The 17542-nt window shown below is 38.3% G+C and overlaps 4 protein-coding genes across 9 annotated transcripts; 2 read left to right on the top strand and 2 right to left on the bottom strand.

Annotated features, from left to right (window-relative positions):
- The first annotated feature begins 882 nt into the window (after positions 1–882).
- On the top strand, positions 883–4342 carry LOC124295479 (cytochrome P450 6a2-like). Of its 2 annotated transcripts, none has more exons than XM_046745608.1 (6): positions 883–1510; positions 1985–2354; positions 2439–2776; positions 2861–3091; positions 3184–3435; positions 3940–4342. In XM_046745608.1, the coding sequence occupies exons 1-6, from the start codon at positions 1324–1326 to the stop codon at positions 4104–4106; spliced, it is 1545 nt and encodes a 514-aa protein (XP_046601564.1). In that variant the 5' UTR covers positions 883–1323; the 3' UTR covers positions 4107–4342. The 2 variants fall into 2 exon arrangements, with proteins under 2 accessions (XP_046601564.1, XP_046601565.1); XM_046745609.1 differs by having other exon boundaries at positions 884–1510; positions 2126–2354.
- A 142-nt stretch (positions 4343–4484) lies between these two features.
- LOC107221304 (probable cytochrome P450 6a14) lies at positions 4485–8397 on the top strand. 4 transcript variants are annotated; one of them, XM_046745606.1, is made up of 9 exons: positions 4485–5204; positions 5314–5385; positions 5596–5725; positions 5815–6088; positions 6404–6773; positions 6852–7189; positions 7278–7511; positions 7590–7841; positions 7916–8397. In XM_046745606.1, the coding sequence occupies exons 4-9, from the start codon at positions 5902–5904 to the stop codon at positions 8080–8082; spliced, it is 1548 nt and encodes a 515-aa protein (XP_046601562.1). In that variant the 5' UTR covers positions 4485–5204; positions 5314–5385; positions 5596–5725; positions 5815–5901; the 3' UTR covers positions 8083–8397. The 4 variants fall into 4 exon arrangements, with proteins under 4 accessions (XP_046601562.1, XP_046601561.1, XP_046601560.1 ...); XM_046745605.1 differs by lacking the exon at positions 5314–5385; XM_046745604.1 differs by lacking the exons at positions 4485–5204; positions 5314–5385 and having other exon boundaries at positions 5417–5725.
- LOC124295480 (odorant receptor 4-like) lies at positions 8043–10542 on the bottom strand. The gene is made up of 5 exons (XM_046745610.1): positions 10065–10542; positions 9517–9902; positions 9074–9173; positions 8882–8992; positions 8043–8773 (listed from the first exon to the last, which is right to left on the bottom strand). The coding sequence occupies exons 1-5, from the start codon at positions 10431–10433 to the stop codon at positions 8432–8434; spliced, it is 1308 nt and encodes a 435-aa protein (XP_046601566.1). The 5' UTR covers positions 10434–10542; the 3' UTR covers positions 8043–8431.
- A 921-nt stretch (positions 10543–11463) lies between these two features.
- Positions 11464–17304, bottom strand: LOC124295481 (odorant receptor 13a-like). Of its 2 annotated transcripts, XM_046745612.1 has the most exons (6): positions 15002–17303; positions 13168–13553; positions 12993–13092; positions 12592–12702; positions 12352–12507; positions 11464–12121 (listed from the first exon to the last, which is right to left on the bottom strand). In XM_046745612.1, the coding sequence occupies exons 1-6, from the start codon at positions 15371–15373 to the stop codon at positions 12071–12073; spliced, it is 1176 nt and encodes a 391-aa protein (XP_046601568.1). In that variant the 5' UTR covers positions 15374–17303; the 3' UTR covers positions 11464–12070. The 2 variants fall into 2 exon arrangements, with proteins under 2 accessions (XP_046601568.1, XP_046601567.1); XM_046745611.1 differs by having other exon boundaries at positions 11464–12507; positions 15002–17304.
- Positions 17305–17542: the final 238 nt, after the last annotated feature.

The following is a 17542-nucleotide window of genomic DNA, read 5'->3' as shown; positions in this document are numbered from 1 at the left end:
ATTGGTATGCTGGTAAAAAAATTAATGAAAAATACTCAGCGATGCGATGAACGAAAAACAAAACATGTTTTTTAAACGCGATTGATTATCCAGGCTGGAAGTGAATTTTGAAAATAAATGTGTCGAATATAATTACTTTTAAATCAAAGACTACGTGAAGTCTGGCAACGTGATGGAAAAATTTGATACGATGCTTTGAGTCGCATAATTAATCACTGTGCCGCTTTTTCACGATCTTGTTGAACATGAATATATTTTCTTTTTTTATAAATTAAGAGAGAGAGAATCTGTGAAGTATGACATCAGAATTACCCGTATAGTTTTATATATATATTACGTTTTTTATTCTAAAAGGTGGTGTCACGCTCATAAGGCGACTAACGAAAGGTTTAATAAACACGATGCTGGAATTTTTCGTTGGTTTGACTTACGTTAGTGTAAATTAACTGAGATGCGCTACCTTTACAAAGTGGTGTCGAGTTAATAGAATAATATACTTCTCGGTTATCCTCTTACCGTCTGAGCAACAATCTTGTTGACTCGAATCACACTTCTTGTTTACCGCTTCACAGAGACACTGAAAAATTAGGCTTTCGCTGCGTAAAAATTCGACAAATGATATTTCGTATTATAAATTTGCAAAAAAATTCATCCAAACGAAACAACGATGAGTAATTAGATTCAATTGACTGTAGCGAATTTGGTACATACGTACAGTTTAATAAGCTGACATAAGTACGAAACGATCACTTTTCGCTATGTAAGCGATTAGCGATAAAGATTCTGCGACCTTCGAGCATTTATGGAGAAGGGGATCGCGAAGCGAAGATACTCGAGGTATATATCGCTGTATCTCAACCAAGAGTACTTCAATCGTCTCGCGAATTAGAGAATCCGAATCATCTCAGTCGTAAATTGCGACAATTTTTTTTTGTCTCTTCATCGTTCTAAAAAGGCCCTTACGATTTTTCTCGCTAGTGGATTTTTTTAATGTGCACGCAATGAAACAGAGTTAAAAAAAAAAAAAAACAATCCTTTTACGCCATTATACACGTGGTACGGAAAAATCGGTATTCGGTCAGTCGAAAAAAATTACTTTACTGCTGCAGCATTACGTTCAAATCGATTAGTCAGAAATTGTAGAAAAAGACATTTGAAGACAACTAGACTCTCTTTGAACATAAACATTTGTGTTTTCAATGCGAAAAAAAAATTTCAACAATCCGATCGAAAAAAAACCGTTAATATTTTGTTCGCCATAATCTTGCAACTTATGGACTGTGTTTCACTCCAAAGTACAAGATCGAGTTGCAATCGGGAACCATGGCGTTCATTACAACAGGAATTCTCCTTCAGGTTCTCGCATTTCTAGTCACGATCATCGGTGCAACGTACATTTACCTTAAGCATGTTGCCTACAATTACTGGAGTTCAAAAGGGATTGTTCAGTCCGAACCGATGACACCATTCGGAAGCTTGTGGCCGGTCTTCACTTCGCAGAAATCTATTGGTAAGAAAATTGCAAATCGATTTATTTTTTACCGATGGTGAAACACAATTTTTCAAAGTTTTCGGGATGAGACCGAGTGAAAAAGATTCAAGGTAAAACGGTATGAAATAAATACTTCTATTTACGATTATTGAACTTGTAACCTTCGAATAAGGTAAGTTTAACAGTTATTGATACGTTTAGAGCCAATTATTGACCCTTTTATTTTCCAAACTCACAAATTTACGTCACAAATTGTAAATTTCCTGGTAACTAAAACCAATTGCTAGAGTGTTAGGACACTGTAAATTTATGTTCTTATAATTTTCGAACCAAGGATCAAAGAGATACAGCTAAAGAAGGTCAATAATTGGAACATGATCAATAACTGGTACACTAACCTTACGGGGTTTCTTGAAATGGATTCTGTTCGCTACTATAAGAAGACGGTTACGTCAAAAGTGCCAAAAATTTATTGCCCAACGTGTTACACAGGCGAAATGTTTCGCGACGGATATCTGCGGTTCAGGAAAAATCGCATTTTTGGAATATACTCATTCCACAAACCTAACTTGGTTATATGCGACCCCGACATCATTCGTTTTGTACTGACAAAAGAGTTCTCACGATTCCAAGATCGTGGAATGTACTACAACGAGGAACACGATCCGATGTCAGCTCATCTGTTCTTGATCGGTGGAACAAAATGGCGCAATTTGCGGATAAAGTTTACCCCAACATTCACGTCCGGTAAGATGAAGCAAATGTTCACCACGGTGAAGGACATCGCGGACAATTTGGGCAAGCGTTTAACAGAAGAGGTGCATAAGAACGGACTGATAGAAATCAAGGATCTCGTCGCAAGGTTGGTTTCAACTTTTCGAAAAATCGATTGTTCTACGTTGACTATATAAAGTTACGAATGTTGATCTTTGCTCTCTGAATCCAGGTTTTCCACAGATGTGATCGCATCGGTTGCTTTCGGAATAGAATGCAACAGTCTCCAAAATCCAAACGCAGAATTTCGCACGTGGGGTAAAAAGTTGCTGGAACCCAAGCCAGTCAAGAACGCGTTATTTGCATTGTGTCCACCTGTGTTGAAGCTATTTAACGCCAGTATCACGGACAAAGGGGGGTCCGATTTCTTCATTAAAGCGTTCAAGGACACCGTAGAGTACAGAACGGCTAACAATGTCGTTCGGAAGGACTTTTTGGACCTGATTATGCAGCTAATGAACAAGGGTTACCTTCAGTCAGACGACGGCAAGGAGTCCGTGATCGCCCCGGGTGAGTTATTCGCTTCTTTTACGTCTCAACGTTCGAAAGTGGTCAAGGCACCAACGTTTTTATGACATAACGTATCGTCCGCAGAAACCCGCGAGAAGATCACTATGCTGGAAGGAGCAGCGCAGGCATTCGTCTTCTGGATAGCCGGATTCGAAACGTCATCGACAACGGTGACACACTGCACTTACGAGTTGGCACTGAATCAGAAAATTCAGGAAAAAATGGCCAACGAAATAAACACGGTGCTGGAAAAATTCGGAGGCTTGACTTACGAGAGCATAAATGAGATGCCTTATCTTCACAAAGTGGTCTCTGGTTAGTAGAAGAATAGAATTTTTAATTATGCTCGCTACCACTCGAGCAACAATCCCGTTCTTCGACCAAACTTCTTTTTTACCGCTTCATAGAGACCCTGAGAAAGTACCCATCGGTTCCACTCCTCAACAGAGAATGCAATCGGGAGATTGAACTGCTTGACACTGGCTTTGTCGTTCCAACTGGAACCCCGATAATCGTGCCGGTTCTGGGGATCCATTTCGACCCTGACATTTACCCTGATCCAGACAAATTTGACCCGGAACGTTTTAGCGATGAAAACATCGCCAAGAGGCACAAATACGCTTACCTTCCATTTGGCGAAGGACCCAGAAACTGCATTGGTGAGTTAGCACCGTGACTTTGACTCACAAGGAAGGTATTCCAGGTCGATCTCTTCGATTTCATTTCATTTGTAATATGTTATAGTAGACTAAAAACTAAGCGACACCCATTTTTTTTTTACCTGCCAATAAACACTTCAAGGGGGTTAAACCACCCCCCAAAGTAAGGTACGTCAAGGGGCGATTTGGAAGTTTTATCCACAAGAGTATAATATTTTTCATCAATCCAGCTGGAAAAGTTTTCACATAACGAGAAAAGAAAAATGTAATTTTGTCAATTAAAAAAAAAAAGAAAAGAAGTGCCTCACTTTGGAGGGTGGTTTATCCCCCTTAAAGTGTTTATTAACAGATGAAAAAAAGTACATGTCTCTTAGTTTTTAGTCTACTATAACACATTAGAAAATAAATCAGCTCTGAGAGATTGACCTTGGATACCATTCTTGTCAGATATCCTTTCATCGAACTGTTTCCAATGATTCTCTTTTCCTTTGATATTTGCGAAAGGAATGAGATTCGGCCTCCTCCAAACGAAAATTGGCCTCATCACGTTGTTTTCCAAGTACCGTTTTAAGCCAGGACCGGACACCAAGGTGCCCCTACCAGTCGACAAAGGAAATATATTGCACGGTCCTCTCGGCGGAGTGACTCTTAAAGTAGAAGAAAGATACTGATTATAGACACGAGATAATTTTGTGGTTTTTGCTGTCGCTGTTGTTTTTGTTTTTTCTGTTACGATAAGCCGTTATTTTTGGTATGATAACATTTAAGATTAAGGTTAACTACCTTGTTTTTTACCAATGATAAGGTACTAATGTTTCGTGAATTATCATTATACTAGATGTGAATGTAAATACGTATACGACCTGTAGAAGTAAACCTACAATATAAATGACTTTCGTAATACGTACGCTAGGATGCGTATTATATATTCTCGGCACAAGAAAAACCTAGTTCTAAAGAAGCACAAAGAATCATATAGAAACCTATTTTCCATCAGCCTATTTTGCACAAGTTTGTAACCACATACCTAAATAATTGTCCTATTAACCTGATTACTAGTTTTGCCTGTAAAAGAGGAAGTCACAGCATAACACAACCCATTGTGTTGATATTTTTCATTACCGGAATGAATACTGTTCAATTATTTCCGATTACAATCCACTCTGAGTCCATATCGGCCGCATAATGAAATTTAATAATATGTTTTTCGGTGGAAAATTATAGGAATCAAAAAGTAATTGACAGAAAACTTTGTAACGTAGAAAATTTCAAGAGTTGGAATAAGGCCCAACGTTGAAAACTTCACTTTAATTTCGCTATCGTACTTTGCTTGTACAAACACAATTTGCATGAAAAAAACAAAAATTAAAAAAACTCTATTACGTATATAACAGCAAGCAAAGAATAATTTTCTCCTTCTCTCCCCCCCACCTCTCTCTCTCTTTCTCTCTCTCTTTCTCCGCCCCTCTCCGCGTCTCTTCATACTTCTTCTAGCAGCGATCGTAAAGGAATGAACAAATAACGGGATTCAGAACTATTCCTCTGTAGCTACGACCGGTTATAGAATACGCTGTTTAGAATAACGTCGGTATCTATAATAGTCTACTGTGATGATAGTTTTTTCGCGAAATATATTAGCTCTGTGGAGATGAAGTGCCGCGAGTTCATGTGTAGAAAAAACTATTATAGCAAAATGTTTCTGTACGTTTTGTCAGCATGTTGATAGCCAGTCGACGTGACCGATCACCGTATAGCGCTGAACACACACAGTGAGTGAAAAATACGCAACAAAGTACAGAAACGCTCTTTTCCGTGACCCGTTATCCATGTATTTCATGACACGTGCTTGTATTTACTATTTTTATTTCATTCCATAAGCTTTTTACCATCGCCATAGATTACATTGATCGAATTACAATGAGGCGAAGTCAATGCTGAAGAAAAAAAGTGGTACAGTATGATAGTATTCCAATCTAGCAATGCATCTTGAGAGATAACATTATCAGTCAACGTTGCAGGGTTACATCTAACTAACAAAGGCATTTTTACATTCTTGTCTTGGCTAACTGAAAAACATTTCGTTATCTATGTCGGACTGCATAGTAATCAAAGACAGTATCTTGTACCATTCCGATGATCATTTAGCAAGAGCATTTCCAGACTGTTCGGGAAAGAGAGAACGACCACATTGTATCCGATCTAAATTATTCGTTGTTGCTACCAGTCGATGTTAGGAAAAACTTCATCAACGTTATAAACAATCCAACCCGGATATTTTCTCATCGTATGGGTAAGGAAGTGGTTTTATTCGAGTGCCTGTATAAATGAACTAATGATTGATACGATGACGTGATGTTAATGAAAAACTATTACCTGCAGAAGGTTTTCGAACCGCTAACCGTCAAAGTGCAAATTGGCATAAAAGAACTGCCAACTCCATCATTTACTCGTGATCGTCTCGTTACCATGGAATTTGGAGTGGTCAACTTTCTGCTTCAACTGCTGGGTATTGTACTAGCGATAGCCGGTGCTGCGTACATTTACCTGAAAAATGTGACTTACAACTACTGGAAGCACAAAGGAATTGCACAAGCGGAGCCTTTCGTTCCCTTTGGAAGCCTGTGGGACGTCGTAAGGTCAAGGAAATCCATAGGTTCGAATTAAATAATCTGGCGTCATAATCCTTTGTATATTCTCCGTGACGATGAAGTTAGCAAGGTTACTGCAGCAATCAATGTTTATGAAACATCCGTACTTCGCACTTTTGGAATCGTCTGAAGTTTGATAAACCATGATAAACAAAACCTACTGATATTCTTAAAAGCTAACTTTCTGAAAGGCATTTAGAAATTGCACAGTAACGATTTTATCCCTGATGTGTCGTTACGTCAAGGTAACTAACTTCAGCGTAGTTATCCTTCACCATGTTAACCATCCTCGAATATCCATCATGAATACATGTTTTCAGCTGGACTAATGCGTGATCTGTATCTGGAATTCAAGGACAGTGCTGTGTTTGGGTTCTACTCGTTTCACCGACCGTCTCTAGTGATCCGTGATCCTGATCTGATACGTTTCGTGCTGACGAAGGAGTTCTCGCACTTTCAAAACCGTGGATTGTACTACAACGAAGAAGTTGATCCACTTTCTGGTCACCTGTTCATGTTAGAAGGCACCAAGTGGAAGAATCTAAGGATCAAGTTCAGCCCGACGTTCACATCGGGTAAAATGAAGCACATGTTCACGACGGTGAAAGAGTGCTCGGACGGTCTCGTTCAATGCGTTGCTGATGAAGTCGAGAAGAACGAACTCGTCGAGATAAAAGACATAATGGCAAGGTTGGTAGCACTGACGAACGAGATAAATCGTTAGTGCATATCGTCCAATAATCCATTCCGCAACGATTTGGTTCACAGGTTTACAACCGACGTCATAGCGTCCGTGGCTTTCGGCATCGAGTGCAACAGCCTTAAGAATCCAGACGCTGAATTTCGTGCCTGGGGTCGAAAAATCTTAAAACCTCGGCCAGTACTGACTGCCATGTTGGTATTGTGTCCGTCCCTCTTGAAAATGTTCAACATTGCCGCGACTAACAAGGAAGTTACAGACTTCATAATCAAAGTTTTCAAGGAAACGGTGGACTACAGAACAAGCAACAATTTGGTCAGAAAAGACTTTTTAGATCTGGTTATGCAGCTGATGAACAAGGGCTACGTTCGCGGTGACGACGACAAGGAACCATTGGAAAAACCAGGTATGAATTTTTTTTATTCCTCCTTTCAACATTTAGGCATCACTCTGTCGTCAGCTAGCACTCAAAACCGTTTTCAATTTCGTTGCAGATATTTCCAGCGGGAAGATCACGATGCTCGAAGGAGCGGCGCAAGTCTTTGTGTTCTGGATAGCTGGATTTGAGACGTCGTCTTCGGCGGCGACTCACTGCCTCTACGAACTGTCGATTAATCAGGATGTGCAGGAGAGATTGGCCGATGAAATTAGCCGAGTTTTGGGAGAATTCGGAGGCATAACTTACGAGAGCCTCGCGGCTATGCCTTATCTCCACAAAGTAGTATCCGGTTAGTCGACGAAATTTTCACCACAATTAAATACTCGGTCTTGGAACCAAGGTCGTGATTCTCTGGTGTGGTTTGCAGAGACGCTGAGAAAATATCCGTCGGTACCGATTCTGAACAGAGACTGTAACCAGGACGTTCAACTGCCACGCGTTAACCTCACCATCGCTAAGGGCACCCCAATCGTAATACCACTTTTGGGACTTCACATGGACCCTGAGGTGTATCCGGAACCTGATAAATTCGATCCGGAACGATTTAATGAGGATAATATCGCCAAGAGACATCGTTACGCTTATCTACCCTTTGGCGACGGGCCCAGAAACTGCATAGGTGAGCTCTCATCGTTGATTGCGAAGCACAGTCAAGTCATCCGAGGTGTTGATCCGTTTCTGTGTTTGTTACAGGGATGAGGTTTGGTCTGATGCAAATGAAAATTGGCCTCGTCAGTTTATTGTCCAAATATCACTTCGCCCTCGGCCCAAATACCAAGGTACCATTAGAAATGGGCACTGGTAATTTTCTGCTTGTACCAAAAGGCGGAATAGTGCTTCACGTCACCCGACGGAAATAAACACCAGTCATTTTATCTTCAAGATACGGTTTTTATCGCTTGATGAGCAAAACTTTTCACTTCGTTTTCCACATGTTCGAAAAAATTTTCACTGGTCTATACTGTTCAGTATTTACTAGTCAAAACATTCCACGTTAAACTATTCTCTTATACATCTCTAAGAATCATTTTTCATAATGACGAATCAACTCTAATTTTTGGTAGCTTATGGAGTTGGTGATCACAGTTTTATAACTCGACTAGACTGCTTTTGTAAGAGAAGTAATACAATGTACATTTATTTTCAAGAAAATGAATATTTTAGTGTACAACATACCTCCTAAAACTGATCTTTAAATGTGGGTGTCATTCATTTTATCGCTTGGAGAACGGAAAAATAAGTTCCGGTGGTACGAAGTATCTGAAAATTACAATACCAATGTGAAGAAGAAATTTTATAATACTGCATCGCATGCACGTCTTTTGTCGTACTTTTAGCGTACGTGCCAAAGTTGAATGGATAAGTGTCATCGTAAAAATATCCAGTGACTCTTACATTGGTAAAGCACGAATGTGACATGTCGCAGAATTTCAAAGCGGTGATTTTAAAAGGTGCCTGAGCCCTAGCCTGCATCAACATAAAAGCTCGGGCATCGGATCCTTTCATATCGTACCATGGACATTCGTAGGCAGCTTCGCTCAATCGAGTGCTCTAAAATGGTTGCTCAATTTGCAATCAGTACATCTTTTATTCAATGTACAAATTAGCAGCGTCACAGGTGAAACAGCCAGTTATTTCAGACGCATAGTAAAAGTTTACCTCGTCGATTAAACACTGCCCAGAGTAGCAGTATAGAAATATTTGCATAAGTATTGCGATGAAGTAGAATGTAAACTTTCCAACATCTGCGGCGTAGCCCCCGTCCAATGACTGTAAGAACGTCAAATAATTCGACTCTTCCAAGTACGTTTCTACTCACGTTGTTGATATAACCCGTAACATTATTAGTACCGTAATGAATTTGTATCCTATACTGCATAAAAGCAGAGAACTGACGATAAGCTGGACGCAAATAATAGCGGAATAAATGCTTTCCAAATCTTCGACGTATCTGCAGGCGTTTTGAAAGTAAAAATCATTCGACAGTTTGAATTTATGCACCGTTAGAAGAATTTAACTAAATATAATATCCCAGCTGGTCTACTTTACGTATGAGTTATTTCTTGCATTTCTGTTAGTGAATATAACACAAATTAACGTAGTTTTAAGATTTAAATCGTCATACCAACATTTAACTTGTACTTTGTTCTTTATTTTTGACTTAGTACTACATTAAAAAAAATGCTTAAATCAATCCAAAAATTTCAATGGACCTGCTGGGACATTTTTTTTCCAGCTGTGTGGATAAAGTAAATTACCGAGAACAGAAACGAAAATCAATCATATCCACTCACTTCACCAGCCGCAGGTGACGTTCAACGATGTTTCGAATCATTGGCTCCCTTTTACCAACTCCCCGAATCGTGCAACCGAGTATTTCGAGTTGGCTACAAACATGAAGTGCCAGGGCTGCGAAAAAACAGTCGATCGCGGAATAAGCTGCGGAGGCTGTGTAGCAGTGTACCGTTTGAGAAAGGTAACTAAATTGGTAAACGGGTGCCGATGTCACGTCGTAAAGATATTTCGACCTCAAAGGCAGTAAAGACATTATTTCCGTTCCATTTTCCGACTGCGTATAAATCGCCTGAGGCGTCAATGCGAAGAACAGACCTGCCGGGATTGCGGATGCAGGACCGACGATGGAGAAAAATCGGCCAATCCTGGCACGATCCATCATCAGCTGAAATACACAGAAATGAAAGATTCGTCAGGTGAAAAGATCGAAGAGATAAAGAAGAAGGAAATTGGCTAAATTATTTTTCTTCGAAACTTGTAATAATTTAGAAAATCCAACTGACAGCTAAACCCTCGAAACGATTTCAGGGAAGTTTTATCGACTGACCTTAAATTCCTGAATAGTGTAAAGGGCAGACCAATCAGTGCGAACTTTGGCAATAACGTTACGAAGTGTATCGAAATTCCACAGAATGATAAAGAGCTTGATCAGTGCCATCGAGCCGCCTATATTAGCGCTCAGGTTGTCGAGCATCGGATCGAACTGGCCCCAAATTGATACCAAATCGGTCCATTGCGCGATTATAACAACCCCCAAGTTCAAAGTCAAGAGAACAGTTACGAAACGTTCGAATACCGATGTTTCTTCCGTGTCGAGTGGCCAAATGCCAAGAATTTTTAGAATCCTTCGATTCCACTTAAAGACGTAGTCAAATTTTAGTAAATCTCGAGCAGCAAGTGTTTCAGGTTTTTCCATATTGCCTAGGAAAAAATTCTCAACCAACTTCCGACCCTTTTTATAACAAGACGCACTACATCCAACCTAACCCATCGAAGATGCGTACTGTAAGAAACTTTTAAATAACTTAAGGACTTCTTCCCTCTTTACAAGAGTTGAAAGAATAATTGTCAAAGTGAATGCAGCAAATTGCGATGTACCATCAGACCATTTTAAGTCAGGCTCAATTATATATTTTCCAGGCTCTCGGATAACGAGAACCATTCTTCTATGTATAATGCACGATGCGTTTAACTCGACTCCACTTTAGAGGGAGAATTCGAACCGCAGATTACCGATTAATAGTACATCGTGCAAATGTATAAATGGGATCATTTCCGTCTTATTCATTTTTTACCGATCAAATAGTCAACGTTCATGAAAAATTTACAAGTCCCGCGTCAAAAGCTGCACTATAAAATGACCGGTCGAATGATCGGAGCGTCTTAGATGTTCGTAAGGCTGCGTATGGTCAATGCACAAAGAATATACGTGGACATAGAACAAGAGAACTGTATAAACTGACAAGTCTCACCCACTTTTTCAATTTCATTTTCAGAATTTCTCAAAATGCATCATCATCTTGCGATAATGAACAGATTCTGTAATCAAGCTACAGCCTTCGTCTTTCAAACAGCACTACGTTTCTCATTCGAATATTGGGTATCCAGTCCGAATCAGACCTATTTTGGCATCGCAAGTAAATTCGACTCTGAATCATTTAAAGGAGATGATGCTGGAAGGAATAAGAAAATTTACGGGTAAGTTGATATGTCCAGAATTTTTCACTCCTGTAGATACGCGCTACCAGTTCTCCAATCACTTTGAACTAATTTATTTCCGTTTTTATATTATCACCTATATGAAATGTAGTATGTAATTTCAGGCCAGGATAAAGTTAGAATACTTAAAAAATTGTGTAGAACTTACCGAAGACAGAAGAAGTTACATAGATTATTTATTTTTTATTTTTTTTTTGTTCAACTTGAGGACAATTTTTTCGCAATTATTGGACCGATCTAGACTCAACTTCGGAACTTTGTGCTTTGATCATTCGGAACGCCGACTGTTCTGAAAATACTTTTTCGGATAAGAGAGCGTTCGTTTAAATGAACTTTCGGGAAAACATTTATTCTACCGGGTGATTTGTCGTAAATCCCAACCTCGGTACGCTGATCATTCGTTGATTTAAAAATTTTATTCTCAAAAATTTCGCCTTTTCGACCAGTCGACTTTTCGGACCTTCGGGATATTGACCCCTACCCTTTTTTTTTCGTTACTCGTAAGGGTTGAAAAATACATAAATGTGATCCGACGGTTCTACCATTGTAAAAAATGAATTGAGACGTTAGGAAATGTTTGGGACCTGTGACAGACATGAAATTGATAAGTAGGAAAGGATGAAGAATTTTTTAGGATGAGTTCAACGATACACGTATTTTGATTATTATACTGACAATACTTAAAATATACACATTTCGCAATATCTACAGAGAAATAATATCATTCGTAATTTATTATTTGCAACCTCTTCCAATTTGCCTGAAGCATCCGGATAAAGCGGTTTTACTGTTAAAGAATCCTCGAAGCGTGCAAAATTTGACTATTCTTGTCATTCATTTTATAGCTCGTAGAACGGAGAAATATGTTAAAGAGTTACGAAGTATCTGAAAACAAAATACACAACATTACCGAAAATACACCCATTCCATATATCTGTGAATATCGTCCATTTGAATCCACAAAACTACATGAAATTCTTCCCAAAATCCTAACAACGCCGATATTTAGTTTGCCGTTTGACAAAAAGTCAATCACGTTTTACTTCAAATTCAAACTCCGGCTGACAATAGCTTTGAATTTTGAATATGCAATGAGTGACAAAAAAAATTCTCACATCTGCAAAGCACGAGTGTGACATGACACAAAATTTCAAAGCTGTTATTTGAAACGGCGACTGAGCTCTCGATTGTATCATTAGAAAAACTCGGGCGTCAGATCCTTTCATTTCATACCACGGACTGTTGTAGACAGCTTCGCTGAGACGGATGCTCTGAAGAAGTATATAAATTTTCATTGAATAAATTTTTCTTCAAGCACAATCAGTCGCGGCATTTAAGACAGAAAAGTTATTTACCTCGTCGATTAAACACTGCCCAGAGTAGCAATACAAAAATACGTGTATCAAAACTGCGGATAGATATACCGAAAACTTTCCAATATCCCCAAAATCCTCGGTGTCCAGAGACTGCAACGATATTGTGCAATTATTAAGCCGTATGAGGAGAAATGAAAAAAAAAATAAAAATAACTCGTTGGACCAGAAAATTTTAGTGTTAATATTACAGAGACGACAAGAAAATTTCTTGCAGTGATTTACTATTGCGGTGAATATTCTTGTTTCAACGGTTTAAACAGTTCTTACTGTCTTTGTACATTGACAATAAATTTTACTTATTCATCGAATTGTTATATTCCATGATTCGAAAGACAGTTTAACATTTTTTTCAAGCGCATAATTCATGACGCATAAGATACCATTGTGAACTTGAATCCAATACTGCATATCGCCAACGATGTTACCAGAAGTTGACCGAAAATAACTGTAGAATAAATGCTTTCCAAATCGTTGATGTACCTGACGATATTAAAAATAAATAATGAGTAAAATGTGACTAGGTACGATAAAATGAGGAAATTCAACTCGCCTTACTCGATCAATCGCAGATGACGTTCGACGAGATTTTTAACCATACGATAATCTTTTCCGTCGAATCCACGAATCGTACTACCGAGTATTTCGAGTTGGCCACAAATGTGAAAAGCTAATGCCGCGAAAAAACAGTCGACACCGGAATAAGCAGCCGATGATGTGCAGCTGGCTACGGATTGCGAAAAGTAAGTGAATTGGTAAACGGGCGTCGACGTCACGTCGTAAAAGTACATAGATCTGAACGGCATCAACATCGATATTTCCGTCCCATTCATCGAGAGCGTAATAACTTGAGGTATTAACGAAAAGAAGAGAGCCGAAGGCAACGACAAAAGTGGACCTGCGATTGAAAACCAACGACCAATCCTAGCTCGAGCCATCATCACCTGAAACACGTTAAGAAGACTGTCCAATGAATTTGGTAAAAGCTTTTTTTACCCGAAAGGAATGGTCAAAAACGGGATGCGGGTTCAAGAGGTGGGGATAAGAAATCAGATAAACCGAAACTCAGAATGTTCAGAATTCCGAATTTAATAAACTCGAATGACAAATATGAGAGAACAGATACTGTCGGAAATTTTAAGTCCCAAATGGTTCCCAATAAAAATCTGTAGCTTACGTAACATGTATTTAGTAGATGCCTCTATTATCCAAACCCACTTACTTCGGAAAACGTTAATCCAAGAATTCAAAGATGCAGAATTTAATAACGTATAGAGTCAATATTCCAGAGAATGAATTTGTAGAAGGTTTCATATTTTCAAATGTCCAAATATTATAAAAATAAAAGTTAAAATCCAGAATGTAGAAGGGTCTTTGTTCAGAATCGTACGATTCAGAAAGATCGGTATTCCGAAAGTAACCGTATCGATGACTCACCACCAGAATTTCACATTCCGAGTCTATCCAACTGATCTATTTTGACTTGTAAAATGTTTTGTATACAGACTCAAAGAAATTCTTTACTCGATACTTAACGAAGAAGAAAGAACGCGATGCAAACGGACAACTTTGAGTCGTTGAAGCTGTTGGGTCAGGCCTTTAGAGTGTGGCCGACGATGTGCCTGACTCTTCTCATAAATAGCGACTCTTCATTCCGACGATTCAGATATACCGCAATTCTATATTCCGAGCCTTCCATGAGATAACTACTCGAAGTTCTAACCGTTCTGATTCTTGATCCTTCGCATTTACGAATTCGAATAGATGAAAATTCTACTTTACGATCAATCCGAAGGTTATTCATTTGTGTTTGCGAGCAATCGCATTTGCCTTATTCTGCCAACGGCCTTTCGATATTTTCACCAGTTGTGTATTCTAAATTCTACAACTTCAAATTTCGATACTTTTATATTCTATTTCCATTATTTCTGGCTTAACGAAGATTCACCGCTTTGTTCTTTCGTGATTGTGAGTTTTCGATATATTTATGTTCAGACTTCTGACCATTCTGATTTTTCGTTTTTCTAATTTTTTACCCGCACCCGAGTGAAAGTTCCTAATGGTCAAAGTTCGTACAGACCATTACACCGTATAATCAAAATTTCGCACGGCCAAATAACCATATGGTCAAAATTTCGAATGGTCATGACTTTGAATTGCGAAAATTCTGAACACTTAAAACATTCCGACGTTTGATCGTTCGGAATTTTGGCCATTGGCTGTAATCGTCTGTCTGAACTTTGACAGTTAGGAACTTAACGAGTCAGACCCAAAAATCGTCACTGAATACGAGTACCACAATATCCACGCTTTTTCTTTTTTCTTTTTTCCATCATGCTGACGTTTCTCCCTTGATAGATTTTCACTCTCGTGAATCTTAAGCGACACCAACCTTAATATCCTCATCAGTATAACCGATGGACCAGTCGTTTTGAACATCAGCGATGAGGTTCTGAAGTGTATCAACATTCCAACGTATAATAAAGAGTTTAACCAGTGCCAACGAGGTGCCCAAATTCGCGGTAAGATTGTCAAGCATCAGATCGAAATTGCCCGAAATTTGAATCAAGTCGTTCCATTCTGCGATTACCAAAGTTCCGAGATTTAAAATCAACAAAAATGTACCAAAACGCTCAAGTCTTGATGTCGAGGTGTGATCGAGCGGCCATACGCCAAAGGATCTCAACAGGACTCGGTTCCATTTGAAAAGATAATCCAATTTCGCCAGACCTCCTGACACGGTAACTTTGGCGGATTTATTCATCTCGCCGTGAAGAAAGATCTCAAGGTACTTCTTTAGATACGTGATATATAACGAGACGTAATGCAACTTCTAACATAACCGAACGAGACCGGACGACGAAGAACTCTTGAATAACTGAACGACTTCCTCCCTCTTCGGAAAAGTTTTTCGAATAATTATTGGGTTATGGCATGCATTACTCTCTGCATGAATAACGTCGAATGCAGCGATGCGACATGTATATATATAAATGTATACCGTAACAAGAATAGTGCGTCGATAATACTTGACGTCAAGAAATACGATCACTTCCGGGTCGACCATCTCGCCAGTAGAACATTCAAACTTATGCGTATAACGCTTTCAAATTCAAATCTCTGATCACAAATATATACGATCGTAAATCGATAAATTTTTTGTTTATAATCCGCGAGTTTAATAACGCGTAATACTTATTTTTTTTTTTTTTTTTTTTTTTTTATTACGCAGCAATAATTACCGTATCATTAAGGCATTTTTATACCACAGTAAATGTGTATACTTCAATTTTTAATATTACAACAACACAGTTCCATGCATATACACTTTTTTATACACACACGCACAGATACACACGCACACGATTTATATATATGGCACTGCAACTTATACGCAACATATTTGAAAATAATATTTTTGAAGAGAAATGTATTTACACATATATATATATACATTTCTACTTCTGATTATGCAAAAACGCGTAACAATATTATTATACGATTATACGTTATACATTGTATAATGTTATTGTATATAGGTATATTTACACCTAATCAATCAAACGTATAGTCACGATTCTATGAGAAATCGGTAATGTGAACCTGTATGTAAGTTTCACTAAACAAAATCACCTCGCGAATTAAATACGGAAGCGAATAAAAAAAAATCGATTCGCATCTTGCGTTCAATTCCATCGAAAATGAAATGACATTGAGAAGGAAACATTTCCTTCCGATAATTAATTTCTCTAGTAGAATAATAAAAGGTTTTTTCTTTTTTTTTTTTTTTTGCTTTCCTTCCTTCAATAGAAAATAATTACACAAGGAGGAGAAAATTAATTGTGTCTATGATATTGTGTAATATTCTCGATGAAAAGAAATAGAAAAAAAAAAAAGAACAATACTTGTTTAGAAATCAAGACGACAAAACTGATCGGTTTAAGTACCTTATCGATACACGTAACGCTATTATATTTCATTCAAAATTTTTACGCATAATTTCCGTAATTCTTGCCTGGCGTTACGAAATTATAACATAATTCGTCATCACGCGATGCTTGCGGATTTCTTGTGAAAAAAAAAATAAAAATTCAATTCGTCGCCGTTGATAACACAGCGGCACTTTCAAATGTCTGACAATTTTCTTCTCGACGATATAATCAATCAATATTAAACTTCGCGCAACAAGATGCGCGGTTAAAAATATACAGTAACAATAAAAAGTATGCTGAAAATTCTAGAGATTCTAAAATCACTGCTGCGCTACAGACTGTTCCCAAAAATTTAATATTCAACCGTGCATGGAAAATTCGAATTAACTAAAAACATTTGGGATAATCAGCTTCCCTCTAAATAGGTTCGATTAAGCGATTCGTGAATTGATACTTTTGCTCAAAGTTTCTCGCGGAAACTTTCATAATCTAAAAAATCGAGCCGTCGAAATCGCGTCGCCTTTGAAATTGGGGTTCGAGTCAAAAAGCTCTACTCGTCCTCCATACGAGCCTTTGAGCAGGAAAGACAGCAAGTCCTTCGATAGATTTCGTAATTACAGAGCCGAGCCTGAGCCACGAGAGGGCAATTAAAGTTGGTATCTTGGCAGTTCGGATTATCGTCGAGTCCTGAAACAGGGAAGCGAAAAACCACTTGTTGCAAATTTTATTCACGTCCTTCGGCGGCTGGAAAATTGAAAATTGGCGCTGAGAGAAAAGTCTTTTTGTATTCAATCGGTTTAGGTCAGGTTAGGTTATTGTTTTTGTATTAAAAAAAAAAAAACCAAGCTCATTTCTTTGGATTTTGTGAAATGAAACAAAACTTGGATTGATCGATCGGAATTAAGAGAAAAATATTTTCTCACAATAAAACAGCACGAACTTCAAAATATAAAAATGTCGGATTGAAATTATAAAAATCTTCTAAACAGCGAGCGCGTTTT

This window comes from Neodiprion lecontei, chromosome 7 (assembly GCF_021901455.1).
Source record: "Neodiprion lecontei isolate iyNeoLeco1 chromosome 7, iyNeoLeco1.1, whole genome shotgun sequence".
Taxonomy (NCBI): domain Eukaryota; kingdom Metazoa; phylum Arthropoda; class Insecta; order Hymenoptera; family Diprionidae; genus Neodiprion; species Neodiprion lecontei.
The sequence above is the reverse complement of the archived record's forward strand: the minus strand, read 5'-3'. Positions and strand labels throughout refer to the sequence as shown.

Coding starts and splice junctions, on each gene's coding strand:
- LOC124295480 (XM_046745610.1), bottom strand. CDS start 10,433: ATGGAAAAACCTGAAACACTTGCTGCTCGAGATTTACTAAAATTTGAC. Junction 9,174..9,516: donor CGTCACCTGCGGCTGGTGAA/GTGAGTGGATAT, acceptor AAACGCCTGCAG/ATACGTCGAAGATTTGGAAA. Junction 8,774..8,881: donor GGCAGTGTTTAATCGACGAG/GTAAACTTTTAC, acceptor CAACCATTTTAG/AGCACTCGATTGAGCGAAGC.
- LOC107221304 (XM_046745605.1), top strand. CDS start 5,902: ATGGAATTTGGAGTGGTCAACTTTCTGCTTCAACTGCTGGGTATTGTA. Junction 7,190..7,277: donor GGAACCATTGGAAAAACCAG/GTATGAATTTTT, acceptor ATTTCGTTGCAG/ATATTTCCAGCGGGAAGATC. Junction 7,512..7,589: donor TCTCCACAAAGTAGTATCCG/GTTAGTCGACGA, acceptor TGTGGTTTGCAG/AGACGCTGAGAAAATATCCG.
- LOC124295481 (XM_046745611.1), bottom strand. CDS start 15,373: ATGAATAAATCCGCCAAAGTTACCGTGTCAGGAGGTCTGGCGAAATTG. Junction 12,703..12,992: donor TTGGATTCAAGTTCACAATG/GTATCTTATGCG, acceptor ATATCGTTGCAG/TCTCTGGACACCGAGGATTT. Junction 12,508..12,591: donor GGCAGTGTTTAATCGACGAG/GTAAATAACTTT, acceptor ATACTTCTTCAG/AGCATCCGTCTCAGCGAAGC.
- LOC124295479 (XM_046745608.1), top strand. CDS start 1,324: ATGGCGTTCATTACAACAGGAATTCTCCTTCAGGTTCTCGCATTTCTA. Junction 1,511..1,984: donor CACTTCGCAGAAATCTATTG/GTAAGAAAATTG, acceptor CGTGTTACACAG/GCGAAATGTTTCGCGACGGA. Junction 3,092..3,183: donor TCTTCACAAAGTGGTCTCTG/GTTAGTAGAAGA, acceptor ACCGCTTCATAG/AGACCCTGAGAAAGTACCCA.